The sequence below is a fragment of the Hydra viridissima genome, unplaced genomic scaffold, assembly GCF_058129835.1.
Source record: "Hydra viridissima isolate aposymbiotic clone 2 unplaced genomic scaffold, HvirCarnegie_v1 scaffold_11, whole genome shotgun sequence".
Taxonomy (NCBI): domain Eukaryota; kingdom Metazoa; phylum Cnidaria; class Hydrozoa; order Anthoathecata; family Hydridae; genus Hydra; species Hydra viridissima.
The window spans coordinates 1,193,233-1,213,408 of record NW_028324310.1 but is presented as its reverse complement, the minus strand read 5'-3'; the positions used below and the strand labels follow the sequence as shown (position 1 = coordinate 1,213,408).

The 20,176-nt window shown below is 28.8% G+C and overlaps 1 protein-coding gene, 1 long non-coding RNA gene and 1 pseudogene across 7 annotated transcripts in view; 1 reads left to right on the top strand and 2 right to left on the bottom strand.

Moving 5' to 3' along the window:
* LOC149881606 (uncharacterized) overlaps nt 1-17,068 on the top strand; it is a 192,913-nt gene extending 175,845 nt beyond the window's left edge. Inside the window, exons 1-3 of one of the 5 annotated variants that reach the window (XR_016445092.1) lie at nt 11,917-13,697; nt 15,323-16,830; nt 16,897-17,068. Coding sequence is in view for 4 of the 5 variants with exons in the window: in XM_090067116.1 (XP_089923242.1) it covers nt 15,342-16,472 (1,131 nt within the window). In the remaining variant the exon portion in view is untranslated. Of the gene's footprint in view, nt 1-11,476; nt 11,628-11,916 lie in introns of those variants that run through there. The other 4 variants (XM_090067118.1, XM_090067120.1, XM_090067117.1 and 1 more) reach the window with 4 other exon arrangements.
* Nucleotides 1,132-2,893, bottom strand: LOC149881608 (uncharacterized). Of its 2 annotated transcripts, none has more exons than XR_016444735.1 (3): nt 2,879-2,893; nt 1,758-2,368; nt 1,132-1,418 (listed from the first exon to the last, which is right to left on the bottom strand). It is a non-coding gene; the product is annotated as an uncharacterized LOC149881608 (long non-coding RNA). The 2 variants fall into 2 exon arrangements; XR_016444736.1 differs by lacking the exon at nt 2,879-2,893 and having other exon boundaries at nt 1,144-1,418; nt 1,758-1,947; nt 2,183-2,470.
* Nucleotides 8,511-10,491, bottom strand: LOC149881607 (uncharacterized; annotated as a pseudogene).
* Nucleotides 17,069-20,176: the final 3,108 nt, after the last annotated feature.

Genomic DNA, 20,176 nt, shown 5'->3' with positions numbered 1-20,176 from the left:
ACTATTTTATCTCAATAGTTATTTTAATGCAACTGTATATAATTTATTCATCAATCTCGCATGATTTATATTACCTGGTAGCTACACTCTAAAAAATGTGGGTATTGAGTTTACTCACGTGCTACCAACACAGTTAAACATGCATTCAAAAGATATCCCTGATTTGTGTTGAGATCTTTACCAGGATCTTATCAGGAACATCAACAACTTTTTCATCAATCAGAAAAATACTTATTTCTATTTTTATATGTTGAAATCAGCACATCTAAAAATTTTTAAACAACGTCAAATATAATCAGTTTGCAATAGCCACCCAAGTTAAGTTTAGCAAGAAGGACATAAGTTTTGAGAAGACAAAAACTCTCAAGGTAAATATAAAATTATTTGATCGATAGGTCCGTGAGGCTCCGAAAGTCAGAGGGACCAATCATCCACTCTAATTTGCGGAATTAATATCGGTAATGTGCAGTTTAATAAGACTAAACTTTCGACTCCGATTTTCATATTTTTTATGTAAAAAAGAAATAACCCAGTAAACATCGAACAGTTGGTAAGTAGTTGGCCCGATCCTAATAACCAACTATTAGCTACAGTTGGGCCAACAGTCGGCTATTTAGTTGGTACCGTGAAAAAAACGTAACGCTTTTACCAACACTTAGCCAACTGTTTTTAAACAATTGTTTGCCATTAACGGCCCAACAGTAATAAAACAGTTGGCTAACAGTTGGTACCATTACCGGCCCAACTATATGATTTTTTTTCGCGATTTCTTAAATTCACTTTTGCGCTTAAATTGAAAGTGCAAAAGTTATAAATCATGTTTTGAATATTGCTTAATAACAAAGTATAACTTTGCTTTTTCATATTTAATTTTCTATCTAATAGTGATTGTTTGTATATCAGACTTTACCAAACAGTACTACTGTCGACACAAAATATTGTATTATTTATAGATAACTTAGTTGAATACAAAGAAAAGAACAAATTTTTTATCATTACACTTTTATTTCCAGACCATTAAAGAAAAATATTTACAAATAAAGAACTAAAAATATTCTATTATTGTAGTTAATATTATTAAAGGTTTGAAACTAATATTGGCAACTTTAATTAAAAACAATATTGTAAAACGCTAATATTTAAAAACGTGGCGATTTATTAGATAATTATTAATAATAATTAAGAAAAATTAGATTTATAAATAAAATCAAGAAAAATAAGCTTTTATAAATTTTCAAAAGAAAATAATAACTAAATATTCTTTTCATTGATTAACTGCAACTGATTTTTTATAACCTTGCTTTTCGTCTGTCTATTTATTCGCCCATCTCCTTGATCATTTGCGCCCTGAAACCATCTTGAAACCATCGGGTAAATATCTTTATCCTTGGAATTAAGATACTGAATTCTTACTGCTGCTAAAAGAATAAAATGAAAATAAATTTAAAAACTCAATTTATTTTTTGTTTAAATATAAATTATTTTTAAGTTATTTTTAAGCTCTTATACATATACTTTGCAAATCAAGAATTACATTAACTGGTTAGCAGTTTTAAAAATATGTGCATATGATAATAAGTTCAAGTCACCAAGGGAGAATATAATATCTTACAAATTTACAACTAATGACAACACTGGTAATTGTCATAAGTACTAACATATTATATTCTTTCTTAGTGTTGTAAACATATTTTTGTAAATATAAAAATACAGTTCACTTTTATAGACTAAAAATTTACATAACTAGTAATACTTACATAGTAAGCACTTTAACACAAAATGATAACATCGCAACTTAACCTTGCCCATTCCAGTAGCTATCATCTTACTTGAAGATCCGTTTAGATTACATAAAACGCTAAAATTTTTGGAAAACATGGCTCCCAACACACATCATATGTATTTTGGACGTTCAACTTTACCGCCAATAGAACGCAGATATTCGACCTAAAAACAAATAATGCTACATATTACAACTTTTTTATTTAAACTATTTTTTCAAAGGTAAATGAAAATGTAATGCGGTATAATATAACTAAGGTATTATTAAATTACCTTTGATAAATTACAATTATAAGACTTATAAAAAAACTTATCTTTGATCTTATAAAATAATAGTTACTAGTTTAAACGCAACCTGAAGACTGCTAGAAACATTATAATACAAAAAATAATTTCAAACTTTATAGAGAGCCATCTCAGATTTCATCTGTATCATAAGGTTAAACCTCTCCAAATCTTCCTTACTTTCCATTGGAAGGCCAGGGGGAACAACAATATCTTCATTATCCAAAAAACTTTGAACTTCTAAAAACTTAATTTTTTTGCTCCAGTTCTGTTAATCTTAACTCCAAAGCTGCTAACTTCTCTATAAACATACATAAATAATTAAATAATATTTGATTGCATTTGAATCTTATTGGAAAACTGGTTTCAAAAACACAATCTAGTTTTTAAATTGAAGACATACATCGATAAAGGTGTTATGGAACTCAAATATTTGGAGTTAAAATTTTAAAAATTCATGTTATTTATCCCTGTAGGTGAATTGATTGCTGTAAAAATGGTATTCTAGCACATTTTTGTGCTGTGTTATTAAGGCCATGGAAAAGAGCGTTATTTAAAACCTTTATCTGCATAAAAAAGTAGAAATGTGTATTTTTGTAACATGAAATATGTATTTTTTTAAAGCCTTCATCCATTTATGACTTTAATTAAAACACAAATTAATTTTTTTTACAAAAAATATAAATAGTTTTCCTTTGTCAACATGTCAGCATCTTAATCAATGTATGTATACTTAACACATATACAATGTATAACAAGTAGTAAAACAAAAAAAAAAACAAAAAAACAAATAGTTTATCCAAAACCTTACTTCCCTGATCCCCAAAATTTTGAACAGTTTTCTCATAGTTTTCAGAAGTTGAAGTCCCTTTTAATAAAATGCTATAATTATATGCATTATATGAATATATATATATATATATATATATATATATATATATATATATATATATATATATATATATATATATATATATATATATATATAATATAATATGTTATATATGCTTAATATGAAATGTATATGTCATATTGTATATGCAATTGCATATACCATTTATTTACATACTGCATATATTATGTCAATATTGTATATGGCATATATTATATGCAATATATACAAAATACATAGGGATATCTGCCAATATTTTTAGGTGGATTTCTCTGACTTTTCCCTGATATTTTCCTGATCTTCTACCTGTTTTCCTTGATTTAATTTAAAGTTACCCAAATTCAACTTCACAAAAATTGACCTAGATTCGTTTAGAAAAATGCTCTTCAACTGCAAAAATGTAAACAATAATACAACCCACACTAAATGTATCAAGTATTGATACATTTAATATGGGTTGTATAATTGTTTACATTTTTGCAAGTGAAGATTCAAGATTCGCTTGATGCAAGTGAAGTTCATAAAACTATCTGCCAAATAAACTTTTATATTACATGTACTATGTACAACTTATTTAAGTTATGTAAGTTTGATGAAGAGCCATTTTCCCTGATTTCTCCCTGATTTTTTTAAAATTCAACCTAATTTCCTTGATTATCCTAGATTTTTTGCAGATATCTGATTTCCCTGACTTTTCCCTGAATTCCCCTGATCTGGCAGACACTCTGTATATATATATATATATATATATATATATATATATATATATATATATATATATATATATATATATATATATATATATATATATATATATATATATATATATATAGATAGATAGATACATACATACATACATATACATACAGAAATACACACATAAACATACTACTATACACGCACATATACATTTTAGCTGTATTTAAACTTTTGATAATAGTTAAAATAGAGCTAAAATGTCTTATACAAATACAACAATGGTGTCATCATAAAAATAAATTAAAAACTCAACCAATGTCAAAAATTATATCTGAATGTGTTTCTAATGGATAAATGTAAAATATTTCTACTTACCAGCGTAACGGTTATATTAAGAGGTGTACGAGAGTTTGAGTTTAAAAGTTTAATTAAAGGGTAGAAAAAGCGTTTGAAAGAAAAAAAAATGATAAAAAGCTTCAAACTAAACTAACTCTATGGAATAGTTTTAATCATTGAATGAATCTATTTGAATAATTTTAATAATTAGTCGCATGGTCTAAGTGAATATATTTATAATATTCTTTTACAAACTTACGGGAAACTTTTACGATTCAAAAACACGCGGTATACAGTCGGTTAATGGTTGGCAAGAAATGCCAACAGTTAGCCAACTGTAGCCAATACTGGCCCGTCAGTTGGACCAACTAAATCGTGTTTACTGGGAAGCCATTCAGCAACTAACGTCAGTTAATTTTAATTACAAATTAAAATAGAACAATTTTTTTGCTTAATGATCAATGATTTTCAATCATTACACGTAAGTACAAAATAAAAAAAATTAACATGAAATACTATAATTCTAAAATAAAAGGAAACATAAAGTCATTAAAAAAACTGCACTCAGGGTGACAAACTTTTTGGATCGACTAACCTTTTTAATCATAAGCATTGAGCCAATTTGTGAAATGCCTTAATTTCTTTTAAGCACTTATTAATGCCAATGTTCTACAAATGAAACTATATTTTAGTTTAAAATTTAAATAACGAAATTAAAAGTTTATTGAGGAAAGAATTTCTAGCGCATAAGTTCCATGAATATTCTATAAACCGATATTTTTCATTTTGCTTGGGTTTTTCTTGATTTCTTATGAGAATTTTTATTTTATTACTGTTAATTATTTAGTTTTGTTATTATTACTATTTGCATTTTCAAGCTATTCATTTTTTTTAATTTGTTATTACGTTTTTGGTTTATTTTTAATAATATTTTTATGTTTTTTTTTATCAATATTTCTAGTTTTATCATTATTAATTTTTCTCTTTTCCTTTTATAAATGATAATGGTCATTTGCAAACGAATCCCTTGTGAAAAAGGCTTACGATGCGCGACTATTAGTGCAATTGCATTCATATGAAATGTGCTCAACACTCTCTGTTTGAAAATTACTAAACGATAGCCTTGGGCTGTTTTTGTATGGCTTTATAGATATAGCTGTAATCAACTCAAAAAATTTATTTACCTTTGTTATTCGTTTTGACACAAAGTTGTTTTTAAAACAGTGAGCACTTTCCAATATGAAGTAATACCTAACTTTCCAAGAGAGCCTTCATAATTTACCATCAGATGTGCAGGCATTTTTGAAACTAAATTATTGAGTGACTAAAGTACGGGTTCGAGAAAAACAAATGCCCAAAACTCACGATATATGTCGCTTGTGAGCATGAAACAGATAGAGAATTTGAGCGTGAATGAAATCCACGATTTTTCTTTTGATTATTCTCAAACAAAATTAGTGTGTCGGTTCTGCGAAAATAAATTGTGAATCCAATCTGTCTAACAAATGCGAAACATTTTCTTTTGTGTTAAGTTTTATATACAGTATTGGCCATTAGTAACATTCCAAAATGGTTTTTTTGCCATCATTCGACTTTGATTTACAATAAATCAATGATCGATTGATTTTTAAATATAAAAAGTGTTAACTTATGAGCATCATATTTTCTTTCTAATGTAGAATATTTATAAATATATTAATCATGTGCTGATTATCTTTTTTTTTTTTGACACATCTCGTAATCTAAAATAAATATAACGGCCGAAATTAACAATTCACTCTATTACTTTAAACTTCATTCAAAATTGCATTTGTCTTTGGATAAAACTTATTTGAGAATTGATAATAATTATTAGAGAACTTTTATTTAAGTTGCGACAAATGTTTGAAAACTTTGTATAAAATCAAATATAAAAATTAGTGTCTAATTAACAAAAACATTTCAGCAAAAAAAGAATTAAAATCACCGGCAAAACTATTAATACTATGACAAATTGTAAATTCACAGCAATGAATGAACAAAACATCTCAATGAGAAAAAATGCGAAACATTTATACACAGCACATGCAAATGTTAGCAAAATAGTCAACCGATATCATGAATCCAATATAATTGAAAATCTTCCACGTCCCTGAAGACCTTGCATTTCTAATAAAGGAAATGAACGTTCACTTATTTGCAAAGTAAAAAAATATAGAAAGTTATCACTTATTGATCTCAGTCGAAAATGGCAAGAAAAAAGAGCACTACGAAAACTCAATTACATGTGGTGACCTGCTTGCAAAAAACCACATCTATCGAAAAAACATCAGAAAGCAAGAAAAATCTGATGTTTAGCTGTTAAAATTTTGTCTAAGAGCATGTGGTGCAAAGTTCTTTTCAGCGGTGAAATGAACGTTGAGGTTGATTCAAGAAAAAACCTAACACTACTTAGATGAATGCCTCATGAATAATGTACCTAGATTGTTCTATTTATAGAACAAAACAAGGTAGTAGCATATGGGCCTGCGTGAACTGTAAAGGTGTTGGTTGCTTTAAAGTACTTGATGGAAGGCTTGATTCTCAAAGATATTTAAAAATATTGGTTATTTATTTAACGCTTTCCATTGACATTTTCCAAAAAGACATGGGAATTATCTTCCAGCAAGAAAATCCTCCATTTCATGCTGCTAAGAGTTGTTAGCAATAATTTAAATTTGTTTTGGTTGCTTCTTGTAATCATAAAAAAAAATACTTTTATTCTGCTGTAAGTCCCTTTAAATTAACGCAGATTATTATTATAACGCAGAATAAAACTACTATAAGTGAGAAATTTGTAAGAGGCTTCTAACTAAAAGCTAGATCTATTGCAGAAAAAGCGATTAAAGACCTTAATCATTTTACTAACTCATGATTTATGACCTTTCAACTCAGAAAGTGACTTAATTTATTGACTAAGATCTCATGCTCGAAACAAGGGTTGCTACCTACACTAAAACAAAACATTTTTCTAGTTATAACAAAATGATAAATAGTCACCAAAAACAAATATTTAGACAAGGTTTCGATTAAAGTAGGATTAAAATCTTAAATTAAATACTGGATGCAGTTACTTTATATTTTTTATGCTGCCTACACGCCCTGTAAATATTGGAAGTTAATTTGGAAGTTTAAGACTCACTGGCGAAGATTCAAACGAAGCCCTTCACATCATGAGTATGGAACCCAGCTTCTACAATGTGTTGTGGAATTTAACAGCAAACGTGCTGAAAAGTTAGAAAAAATATTTTCAGAAAAATGTTTAAAAGAATTTTCAGAGAATTTTGCTTCCAAGTGTTAAAAACATTGATTTCTTAACTCTGATAGAAGCAATATTTGAAATTATTGGCACAAAATTTTAAAACTATTTTAATTAATTGTGTTTGTAAATTTTTGGTATCACTGTATAAGAAAATTTCACTTTTGAAGAAAATAAATGCCAACAAACAAAAATGATTTTTGAAAATGTTTGGTTCTTTTTTGGATATTTTTACTAAAAACTTCAAATTGCTCTTTCTCCCTTGGACGTCGGTAAATAATTTTGAAAATTTGCCAGGTAAGTTACCAATGTGTATATAACAAAATTCCAAAAGGGTTTTTTCGGTGCTCTCTAAAAGTATTAGCTTCCAATATTTACAGGAAGTGCCTATTGCACTTAACTAAAATCTATTGTCAAACTCATAATTTTTTTATTTACGTTATCTAAATGTTAGTAAGAGCAAATAAAAATAGTTTGTTGTCTGTTTTTACATATATATATATATATATATATATATATATATATATATATATATATATATATATATATATATATATATATATATATATATATATATTGTTTGTGTTAATATAGTATAAAAAAAACATTAGTAACAAAACTAAATAATTAACAGTAACAAATAAGAAATTAAAAACAACAAAAGACAAATACTTCTTTTGACCAAATCAAAAATATTGATGATAAAGTAAAAATATTTTGAACAAAACAATAAAGATAGGGTCGTTTCCACACCTACCGTGAGTTTAACAAAAGTTATTATAATATATTAGATTACTCAAAAAGTAGAAATGCTTTAGAAATGAATTTTTGCAGCCGTCAATGCAATAATATAACGGTTAGTTTAAAATTATTCTTACTCTGAAATTTAAATCAATAATGTACTTATTTTGATCAAACTTTTAAAGCGCAGTTTTCCATACTTATCGTAAGTGTTTCACACTTATCGTATATATTGTCGACACTTATCGTATATTTTAAAATCTTCTTTAGTGTCTGGTTTAAAATGCGCTCGCGGTTCCAAATGAAAATTTAATGCATTAGTAACATTTTATTAAACGTCTTGGGTGTATAAATAAAAAAAAGACTATCAAATAAACATTAAATATATAGTAATAAAAATATTATTATGAACTAAAACTAAAGATTTTAAAGCATTTCCGTTACTTTAGTACATATCGTTTAGGTTCTTAAACTGGAAAGGATAGAGCTTCATCTTAGCTATTGGATTCTTATTTTATAATGATTATCAACATTTTAATGGAACTCGTTTTCTGACTCAGTTTCAAGGCTTTCTTTTTTTTTGCAATTTTTTTTTTTTTTCAAAGTTTTCATGTTTTCTCTTTCTTTTTTAATTTTTTCATTTAATACTTTTTCTTCATAGCCAATTGTTTCTTTTTTAATCTTTCTTCCTCTAATTTTGACTTTTTATTTGGAGCTAATTGTTTCTTTCTTAATTTTTCATCCTTTATTTGTGACTTTTCTTGTACTTTTGTCTTCTGAATTTGCTGCCACGTTTCAGATGTTACAACCGACGGTAAACGTTCTCCTTTGCGCTTGGACATTTGGACTGGTTTTTTTGGGCATATTAAAACACTTTCAATTGGATTTATGATTTCTGCTGCTACTTTTAAACTGAAACAAGCTGGTTTTGGTTCTATTACAGCTGCATTATTGTAATCAGGCATATCCATATCGGTTATATCTTGCAAATTTTCTAAATTACAAGTTGTTGATTGATTTTTATTACCATGTTGTAATTCATCAGGTAAAATTATGGTCATATACGTTTCAGATAAGGCTCTTTTCCAAAAGTGATACAACTGGAGGTATTCAAGATCACCTTTCCAACCTAAATGTTCATCAGTCATTTTAAACTGCTCTAAAATACTTAAATCAATGCATTTTTTAATAAAGGTTATGGAAGAGGAAGCTGATAAAGTCACACTTGAATGGTTCTCTTCTAAATAAGGAGCCGGAGCAAAAGTTGACTCAGATATTTTTTGAACAATTTTTTTGTAGTCAACATTATTAGCATCAAATGGAAAAGTTCCGGTATTTTTAAAAGCACTTCTAGTATTACATGCCATAGAAGGATCGATTTTAAAAGAATTTAATGCTTCTGGTACATTTTCATTGTTTAATTCTTGTCCTTCATGGTCAACGCGCCATTGTCGGCAAAGCAACTTCCACTTTGCTTTCATTGACCTAAAAACTGCCACATCGAGCGGCTGCAAAATATGTGTTGCATTTGGGAACAAAGCAACAAGAATTATTCCGTTTTTAGAGCAAAACTCACTAAGTTCGATAGAAAAATGTGACGCATGACCGTCTAAAAAAATAATAACTGGTAAAGGAATTTCTTCTTTTATCAAAAATGGATGAAAAACGTTTGTAATATACTCAAAAAAACATTCCCCATCCTGACGGAGCAGCATTTATAATTCTATTTGGAAGACGAGCATATTTAAAAATTGTTAATGATGGAGCAAAAGTTTCCCTGGCATTTACTGCAAATAAAGTGGCGATGCTTTTTTTATTACTTCGAGCACTTTCATCACATGTATTTTTTCCTCGTTCACCAATTAATAAATTAGTTTTTGGTGACAACTGAAAACCACTCTTATCCATATTGAAAACGCGCATTGAATCATTTAAATATTGAGCTTTTTGTCCTAAAAGCTTCGGAACTTCAGCAAACCAGTTTCTTATGGCCTTTTCAGTTACTCCTTCTCTAGCTCGGTTTAAGCATTCACTTCGTTTTTGAGATAGCTGTTTGTGACGGCAAAGAAATGCATAAAACCAACCTTTTGCAGGACGATTTGTTAGTAAATTTTGTTTTTATATTGTTGGAATTCAAATATTTTTGCACAGTATCTAATAGCTGTACTACAGACATGGCAAATCCCATTCTGCTGCATGTTAGTAACCACTCGACTAACTTGTTTTCAATTTGTTCACCTAGAACCGATTCATACACCCAGTTTTGTATCTTCAAAGCAGTTCTTCCAAATATTTTATCACGAAGCGTCTGATGAGGAATTCCAAACGTTTTGCTCGCTTTGTACACAACCATACCTTTTTTAACAGCATTAATAGCATCACGTAATTGACTATCTGTATATTGAAGTCTTCGTTTTGAGCTACAAACTTTTGTCTTACATTTTTGTCTTGCAATTGTAAAAGAATCTAAGTAAAATAATATTTATTTTTATCGTAAAAAAGAAATAAGTTGATTATTCATTGGGCATACGATATGTATAGAATGACATTTTTTTTAGTTCATACTTATCGTGCATTCAAAAATGCAACATTGATACTATAATGATGAGTTGTTTTGATAATATTAATAATGATTCATGTTTGATTTACCTGATTAAGTCAACTTAGAAATAAAATTTTACGTTATCTTTTTAAATTTCCTTGTTTTATTTGAAACGCTTCTAATAGATGGTATTTAAAAAAAAAGTATTTTAATTGGCGGACGTAATAAACCCATCGAGTTCATATAAGTAACTATGTATTGCGGTTTCTATCTATTGTAATAGAAGTGCATGACGATGTTGTTGATACACAAAATATAAAAATAAAAAAATAATTACAACTTTTTGCAATAATTATGTAAGTATTTAAAACCTACTATAAGTGTCGGCTCACGGTAGGTGTGGAAACGACCCAACTTATATTTACAATCGAAAAAAAATAATTTTAATAAGACATTTTAAATATCAATAATAACATAACTAAAGGTATTTAAAGTAACAAAAACAAGCTCTTAACATTAACAAGAAAAAAACCTTAACTGTAGGAAAAATAAGAAAAACTGGTTAATAGAATATCCAAGGATTATTTGTCTAAGAAACTCGATCCTCAATAAACTTGATTTTTATGTTTAAATCAAAAATAACTAAATCAAAAATATTGATAAAACCGTAAAAATATTATTAACAAAGAAATAAAGATATTTACATTTACAATCGAAAAAAAATTAGAAACAAGACATTTAAAATGAAAATAATAACATAACTAAAGCATTTAAAGTAACAAAAAAAAAACATTTAACATTAAAAAGAAAAAATCCTTAACTGAAGGAAAAATAAGGAAAACTGGTTTATAGAATAACCAATGATTATTTGTCTAAGATACTCCATCCTCGATAAACTTTTGATGTTTTTATTTAAATCTTGAAAAAATTTACAAATAAAACCTTTATCGCATAAGCATAATTTGCGTCAATTGCAAATATTAAATGGCATTCATTAATATATTTTAAAAACTCTAATGATAAAAACATTAGTCTCGCTTCTAAAACATTGAGCGCAGTTGTATTTATTGACGGTGAGTTCCGTTTGTAATCACATTATTTTATACATCTTGACTTTCATTTGGTGTTTACGTTTAAAAATTGATTACGGCTCAAACGTTGAGTAAAAGAGTGTTATTTACGCAGATGAGTTTTAATACTATAGTTGATAACAACTGCGAGAGGATGGCAGAATGCATAATGTTGTATAAAAATGTTATATTAATCATGTATATATGCTATATTATATATATATATATATATATATATATATATATATATATATATATATATATATATATATATATATATATATATATATATATCATAGATGACTTGTTATATCTTAAAGAAACTAAATAAGAGTAGCTTTTTTATCGTTAATTCTTGGTTATTGTGACTTTTTATGTGGAAACAAAACTTCTATTTTGAATTAAAATGTTTATTAAATAAAAGCTTGTTAAACTGGGAGCTGAGCTGGAAACTTTTCATACTAATAAATATTGTGAGGACGACGTGTTTTTTTTTAATGTTAATTTTTTTTTATATTAAAGTATATTTTATTTGCTTCTTTTTGTTTGTTAGTGCGTTGATTAATGTTAGGCTTAGGGAGGTTGGGTTTGAAGAGTTTAGTTCGGAAAGGTATATGGAGGTTGGGAACAAGGTTGAGGATATAGTGGTTTTATGAAATGGTTTCTTTGTTTTGTTCCTTAGGTGATATATTTGTGTGACGTAAGTGTAACGGCGCGGATATGGCAAGTGCGCGGTTAGAGCTTTAGACTGTTTAATAGCAATTATTAACGCGTATAATAATAACAATAATATAGCCTTAATCGAAATGCAAAGAAATATACTTACTCTGGTTTTTCTACTTTTTCTTATTTTTCTTAAAAAATATTCTCAATTATTTCAATCAATTTATATTCTCTTAATGTAAACTCACACAAATGTAAATACATTAAATTAGATAATAACGCTTATTTAAAGTTACTCACATATCTTTTCTTACCGATTCTTCTCATAAGGTGCTCTTTAAATTCTCCATAAATTCTTCTTATAAAACTCTCTTTAAATTTTCAAAAATCCTTATCTCATAAAATCCTCCTTAAAATCTCTTAAAACTCTTTTCTCTTAAAATTTTCTTTAAATCTATTAAAACTCTTTTATCTTCCTCGTCCTCCTCTCTCTATCTCCTCTTTTTCGAGCTTTTTATAGTTTTCGGTTGTTTACAGTTTCAACACATATTCATCATATATTTATATGATAAACTGAATAAGTCTCCGCGTGTACGTCTTTTCATGGTTGTTGTTGTTTTTACTTTCTTTTGTTCGAATGTTATATGCTAGAGTCAGGTAAGAGTTAAATATAATGTTTACAATTTTCCCAATTTCCTTCCTCAAAATATGAGAAAAATGCGCTTTTCCAAAAAAAACTTTACAACGTTGTTTGTATTGGTGTATTTGATATTTGTAATTGACTTCTATTTGTTGTATTGGTGTATTCAGAGAAAGATTTTTTATAGGAGGACTAATGATTGTAGCTAGCCAAAGTGATACATATTTTGTTATTGCTGCCGTTGAGCTAATTTTATGAATAATTGTTATCTAAGTGACAAAATATACACACTTAAAATAATTAGATTTTTATTAGCCTCAACTTTTGTAGCTGTTTTAATTGAGCTGTTTTTTTTTAAGGAGATAATACCCACTTCATTATTTTATTTTCAATTAACTATGGCTAAATGTTTGCTTACTGTCATGCCAGGCACGCGGATTTTCTTGAAGTATTTTCTCATATTTAAACGTTTTAGTTCTGCCACTTTATTATATGCAACTTCACGGACTTGAATGTATGTTACAACTTCGTTTGGTTTAGTTTACTTAGTGAAATACTTTGATTGTATGGGCATATTGTCAGTTAAAATCCCAGTTTTTATAGGATAATGGTGGTGTCCTCATCACTTTGAAAAACTTGAGAAAAAAATCAGGTTGTTATCCTCTGAAAAGCCTTTTGAGCTGAAAAAATTTGGTTTGATTATAAGTTTTAGGAGCTTGCATCACCGCAGCAAAACAAAGGCTGGCTAACTTATTTCCTCTCTCAATAGGGTGAGTATAAAAACAGTAATCTATAGTTTCTTCGATAAATTCAATTTGCTTTTTTCTTTTTATATTTTGTAATGTACTTAAGTCATGCTCCCTACCACAGCTCTTAATAATATAAGCATCTTCGTCTTTATCTATCCATATTTCAAGTATTTTATCCCAAACACTTTGTTTATTCCCAGTTATTCGTTCTTTAAACCTTTTTACTTTTTTAACAAGTTGAGCTACCCTTTTGTTAAATTCTAACTTAATCTTGTCAAGAGTAAGCTCTTTATCTTCAATAGCATCATGTAATAAGGCTGCTCTTATAATATTTGGCTAAAATTTTTCATCTATAATTAACATAGCTACGTCTACTGAATAAGTTTAACAAGGTTCTCCAGATTTTCTCTTTTGATCACCACAATATTTTTGGCATAATAAATGGCTTTGGTAATCATATTGATATCTACCTGGTTATTTGCTCCACTATATAGTGCGAAAGGTTTGTCCCGGAAGCATTTAGAGTAACAGTAAGGTTGAAATTTTAAACTACAATTCTCTTTAGTTTCAATTTGTATAGCCCATTTTACGGGGGTTCAAGTTAACGCGTTAACTTGAAGGATTGTAGAAAGAGCTGAGTTTTGTGGCTTGGAGTTTGAGTTTTTTTTTCATATTTAGAGTCATAATATTTATCACAGATTCAACTACCTTCACCATACCAGCTTGCTTGCACTTACCCAGTGTTGTCGTTACTAGTAGGTCTCTGTCACGATTAAAACCCCGTATGATTGCTAACATTATACATTGTCTGGATCGCTACTTTATTCAGATCCCTAGGCATCATCAGTTGGCGCTGATGCTCCTCTCTAAAGTAGAGGACAACTCCTTGACACAGCCTTGTGTCGCAACCATTCTCCACTCGTATATGAGCCAAATAAATTAAACATGCAACTTTATCTTTTGCGACTGCTAAGATTTCTTTTACAACCTCATCAAGCTTTTGTTGGATTATGAGAGAACAACTAGGCAAGGTAAATTTCATAGCAGACTTATTTTATGTTGAATATGATATTTAATATTGTTACAGGTAGGTTAGTTCATAATAGCAATATTAATGTTTTGCTTCCTAGCGCATTTTATCATTTTGATATTGTAGATCGACCTCCTTACCACAAAATGTCATAGAGATTTTGATAACCTTCTTAACCTGTTGATATTCCTTTACTTTAACATGATAACATTTATTGATTATTTGGTTCCAGATTATTTTGGCTATGAATACGAAATCCTCTGTAGTTTTAGGAAGTTTTTATTCAATCAGTATAGCAGCATCTCCCATTTTTTCCATGGGTATATTACTTATTGTTGTCATCTTTTTAAACTGGTTACTCAACTTTACTAAACAGCGAGTATTTCATCTACATATCCCGTATGTGAGTAAAATTTTTTAATTTTACCACAATCATATCCTATTTCTAAATTTATATGCCATGATTTTTCAATATTTAATGAACCACCTACTTTGTTAAATGTTTTTTGTGTCTTACCTCATGGCGTAATTAGCGGCTTTGCTCTATCTAAAGTTGTTGTCGTTGTGTTGTCGTTACTAGAATTCAGTGTATTCTTATATTTTACATGTATTTCAGGTATTATTAAATATGAACCATGGTAGAAAAAGAAGATAAGATTAAGCAACTTACCGACGAACAAAAAGGTGATTTATTAAAGCAAAATAAAATGATTAACAACTTAAAAAAAAGCAATGCTTTAGATAAAAATAATTGGACACCGCTGCACTTTGCAGCACAAAATGGTAACAAGGACATTGTTGAAATTCTTTTGCAGAATGGAGCTAAAGTTGATGCTCTAGATAAAAATGAATTGACACCGCTTCACATTGCAGCACTAAATGGTAATAAGGACATTGTTGAAACTTTATTGCAGAATGGAATTAATGTTGACGCTGTTGATAAGAATAATGCAACATCCTTGCACCTTGCTGCAATAATGAGTCAAATGGAAGTTGTTGAAACTTTATTGGATAATGGAGCCAAAATTGATGCTCTAGATATTAATGATTGGACACCACTGCACATTGCAAAACTAAATGGTGACAAGAACATTGAAACTTTATTGCAGAAAAGAGCTAAGGTTGATGCTCTAGATAAAAATGACTGCACACCGCTACACATTGCAGCACTAAATGGTCACAAGGACATTGTTGAAACTTTATTGCAGCAAAGAGCTAAGGTTGATGATTTAGATAAGAATGGTGCAACATCGTTGCACCGTGCTGCATTAATGGGTCACAAAAAAGTTGTTGAAATTCTATTGCAGAAAGGAGCTAAGGTTGATGCTCTAGATAAAAATGATAGGACACCGCTGCACTTTGCAGCACAAAATGGTCAAAAGGACATTGTTGAAACTTTATTGCAAAAAGGAGCTAAGGTTGATGCTCTAGATAAAAATGATTGGACACCGCTGCACATTGCAGCACAAAATGGTCACAAGGACATTGTTAAAACTCTATTGCAGAATAGAGATAAAGTTGATGCTGGAGATAAGAATGACTGGAAATCGCTGCACATTGCACCACTAAATGGTGGCAAGGACATTGATGAAACTTTATTGCAGAAAATAGCTAAGGTTGATGACTTAGATAAGAATGGTGCAACATCGTTGCACCATGCTGCACTAATGGTTCACAAAAAGGCTGTTTCAAATTCATTTCAGAAAGGAGCAAAACGTGTTACCTTAGATAAGAATGATCGGAAACCGTTGCACATTGCAGCATGATTGGACACCGTTGCACATTGCAGCACAAAATGTTCACAAGGAGGTAATTAAAGTTTTATTGGAGAAAGGTGCCAATAATAATGCTTATGGTAACCACGATATTACACCAGTGTATTGAGTATTGTCTAAAAATCACCTAAAGATTACAGAATACCTCCTAGAATAAATGGCTGAGGTACAAACGCGGACTAGTTCTGAAACAGCTACTATGGAGAATGTATAGAGCTGCATGTAATTTACTTAATCTGTTATTAATCTAGATATCTACTGCAACTTACATAGCTAATAAAATTGCCTAGTTCTTGTCAATAATTATATCCTATATATTAAATAACTAATAATAATTGTAGAGAAAACTGTGGTAAAAAAATCTAACCTTAAATATATTTTGATTAACTCAAAGTTTGTACAAACGGTTGAATAGAGTCAAAATTTTGGCTACTTTGTCTCAGTTCCAACTCTTTTATCCCTAGTTAGGGTAATAATTGATCTTATTTGTTAAAGTACATTTTAATATTTTTATGCTATATATTGTAAAATGTTTTTTTAAACGTTTTTTTTTTTTTGTTGATGATTAGAAACTAACACTTCATCTACTAGTACATCATTTTTTCTTCGTTTCAAATTTCCTTTTTTTTTTAAATGGCACTGCTTAACCAAATACGCAAACTGTGCTGCTATTTATAGATATGAATGCTTGCAGCAAAACTGTGTAATTTTGTTCAATTTGTGTGTTAATATGAACCAATTTAAAAAACTAGAGTTTTTATCATATGCAAATACCATTAGTCACTATTGAAGAAGTTGCCAACCAATTCAAAGCTTGGCGGAAAAATAAAAATAATAAATTTGACCCTATACGTGATTGGTTGAAAGGTTTAGTCAAACTGTTATTACCACATTACCCTAAAAAAGAGATAATTAGTCATTTCCATGTTACTAACCAGACAATCACTTCTGTCCAAAAACAAAACACTACTTTTATAATTCAAACAATTAAACCTACCTGTAACCATGAACAAAATGTTATCTTCCATTTCAAGTAAAACCAGTACCTCCAGTAACAACATTCGATGATGCTGATTATGTACCTACCAAAAGAGATAATATCACTTGCTACATTATTAAGCAAAATGGTACGAAACATATAATCCACACAAAGAATGTTAATCCCATAATCCAAGCTTTCTTTTGTTACAATTAACACCTGATTCTGTTATATTCGTTGCCACCGTTGCCGTCGATTTTCGTAAACGTGTTAATGGTTTGGTCGCTGTATGCAGACAAAGACATTCCTCGGATCCCCTTAATAGAACTTTGTTTTTATTTTACAATAAAAGTAAAAATACTTTTAAAATTTTATCCTTTGACGGGCAAGGTTTTTGCTTATGTATAAAACGCCTGTCATCAAATGGTAAATTTATCGCAAAACTTACCCAGTCCAATGATCCATCTTAACATACTTGCAATAGAAATCTGCATATTTTAACTTCTAATGGTGATTCGAATTCGGCTAAACGTGGCAAAGATTGGCGGCCTATACTTTTAGCTGCTAACTTAATTAATTCCGTATTATTTATATATTTTGCATAAACAAACGGAGTATAATTCTTAGGGTCTTTCTTCGCTTTTGAACTATGTTCTTTAAGCCAATTTTAATACTAAAAAGCGTTGATCTTATTTTCACTACATGTCTGTACTATGCTATACATAACACAGTGCATCACAGCACTGTTGCTTGTCTTAAAAAACAAAGAACTTTTTCTTTTTAAACTTATGGTACGTAATGTCTTCCAGGTCCAATTATTATCTAAACTAGCAAAAAGTAACCCGTAATACGGGTTATGGTCGGTCTGTTAATTTATGGTGGCTGTTTTCCACAATTTAAAGTTGCAAAACCATTACTAATACCCTTTTAGAAAAACGCCTTCAAATTCAAAAAATTAAACCATCTGTAAAATTAAAATAAAAAGTATGCGGAGGTAAATTAACTTACCAATTATTTAACATTATTTGAGAAAATTAAAACTCACATAGGTCATATCAGTGTAAGGCAGAACCATTTTCCTCGACATTACTAAGTTCAAAACAATACGTTTTTAGTTACTGACGGAAAATAATAACACTTCATCATGCTTTAAATTGACGAAAAAAGCTAAATTTTTATATTTTTTATAATATGAACTTTAATTAATAAGAGTAATATAAAGCGAACGTTAATTATACATGAATTATTAATTTTTTGGTATCCCCTTGATACATGTTTCTTTAAAAAAGGAAATTGTCTTTAAAACGTTAAATGCACACAACTAAATAAATTAATTAAAAATAACTGAACATTTGACCATTACTATTTATGGCACTAATCTGACCTTTTTTAGATATGGCCTCTTTGTTTCAACAGTTTTTAATAAACAGTAATTTGCTACCATTTACTAAAAATTCCTTTTGTTACTCGAAATTTAGTTCTCTTAAATATTTTGGCACTAATAAAGGACCTCCCTTCCCCGTTTTTGCCTTAATGGTGGTCAGGAGAATAGAGCTATTTTTATTAAGAGTAATCAAGTTTTTGATGAAGACCTTCTACCAGAATAATAAAATGTGAAACAATGATTTAAGAATTTAACATACATAAGAATTTTTTCTTTCCTCAAAATTAAGCTAATTAATTACTTAAACACCTAATAAAATTTAAGTAACTCGATATTTGACAAATGCGCAAAACAACGATATTCACCCCCCGTTTAAAAAGATCCCCTAAGTTACGTACCACAAATATTATTAGGCATAAAATAGAGAAAATTAAAAAAAAATTGAACTAATTGCATATATTTATATCATTTTAATTGACAAAAATTTACAATAAAAGGCAATCAGGTTTTCTTTTTATAAATCGTATAAATGCGTCAATCGTAAATCTTAAAGAAAAAAAAAAAACCACATAAAATCTGAAAATCGATTTACCTATTTATAGTAACCTATTTTGACATGGCAGTTAATATACCGTAGATTTCCCTAATTCCGAACAGCTTTAGTTCACTTATTGTTACATCTTTTATTTTTGTGGGATTTTTAAAAGGAAAACTGATTAATAAATAGGAAGACTAGGGTAATGAGAATATGAAAAAATATTTTCAAAATATATATTGCTACCATTAAATTTTTTCATTGCGAGCGAAACACTTTTTAAAACCCTGAAAAACCAACAATATAAAACCGACTTAAAAAAAAAAAGGTAATTTAAATTGCGTACTGTTCGATGTAGAATTTGATGGTGGTTATTTATCTGAAAAAAAAGACAAAAATTAGCAATACTTCGTAAGATATCTCAATAACAGTACTTTTCTGCATAATTAAAATGTTTCCCAAATTCCGAACAGATTATGGAATGCAATTTTTTTTGCAAAAGTTTTTACGTGGAAGTAATTAACCGCAATATTTAACAATAGTATTTTAACAACATTAACTTTGAAACTAATAAACGCTTTTAACCTTTTTATTGAATTTCTAAACGTCTTGTTTATCTTAACGTTTGTTAATAAAAAAGAAATGCCAAAGTTTTAAAAAAATGAAGATCGCGAAAGAAAATTTATTACAATTATTACAATACAAAACTACAATGAACAATGGTTTCAGTCTTTGAATTACTGCCATTTCAAAATACAACTGCGTAAAGGATAAAATTGCATTGCTATATGATAAAA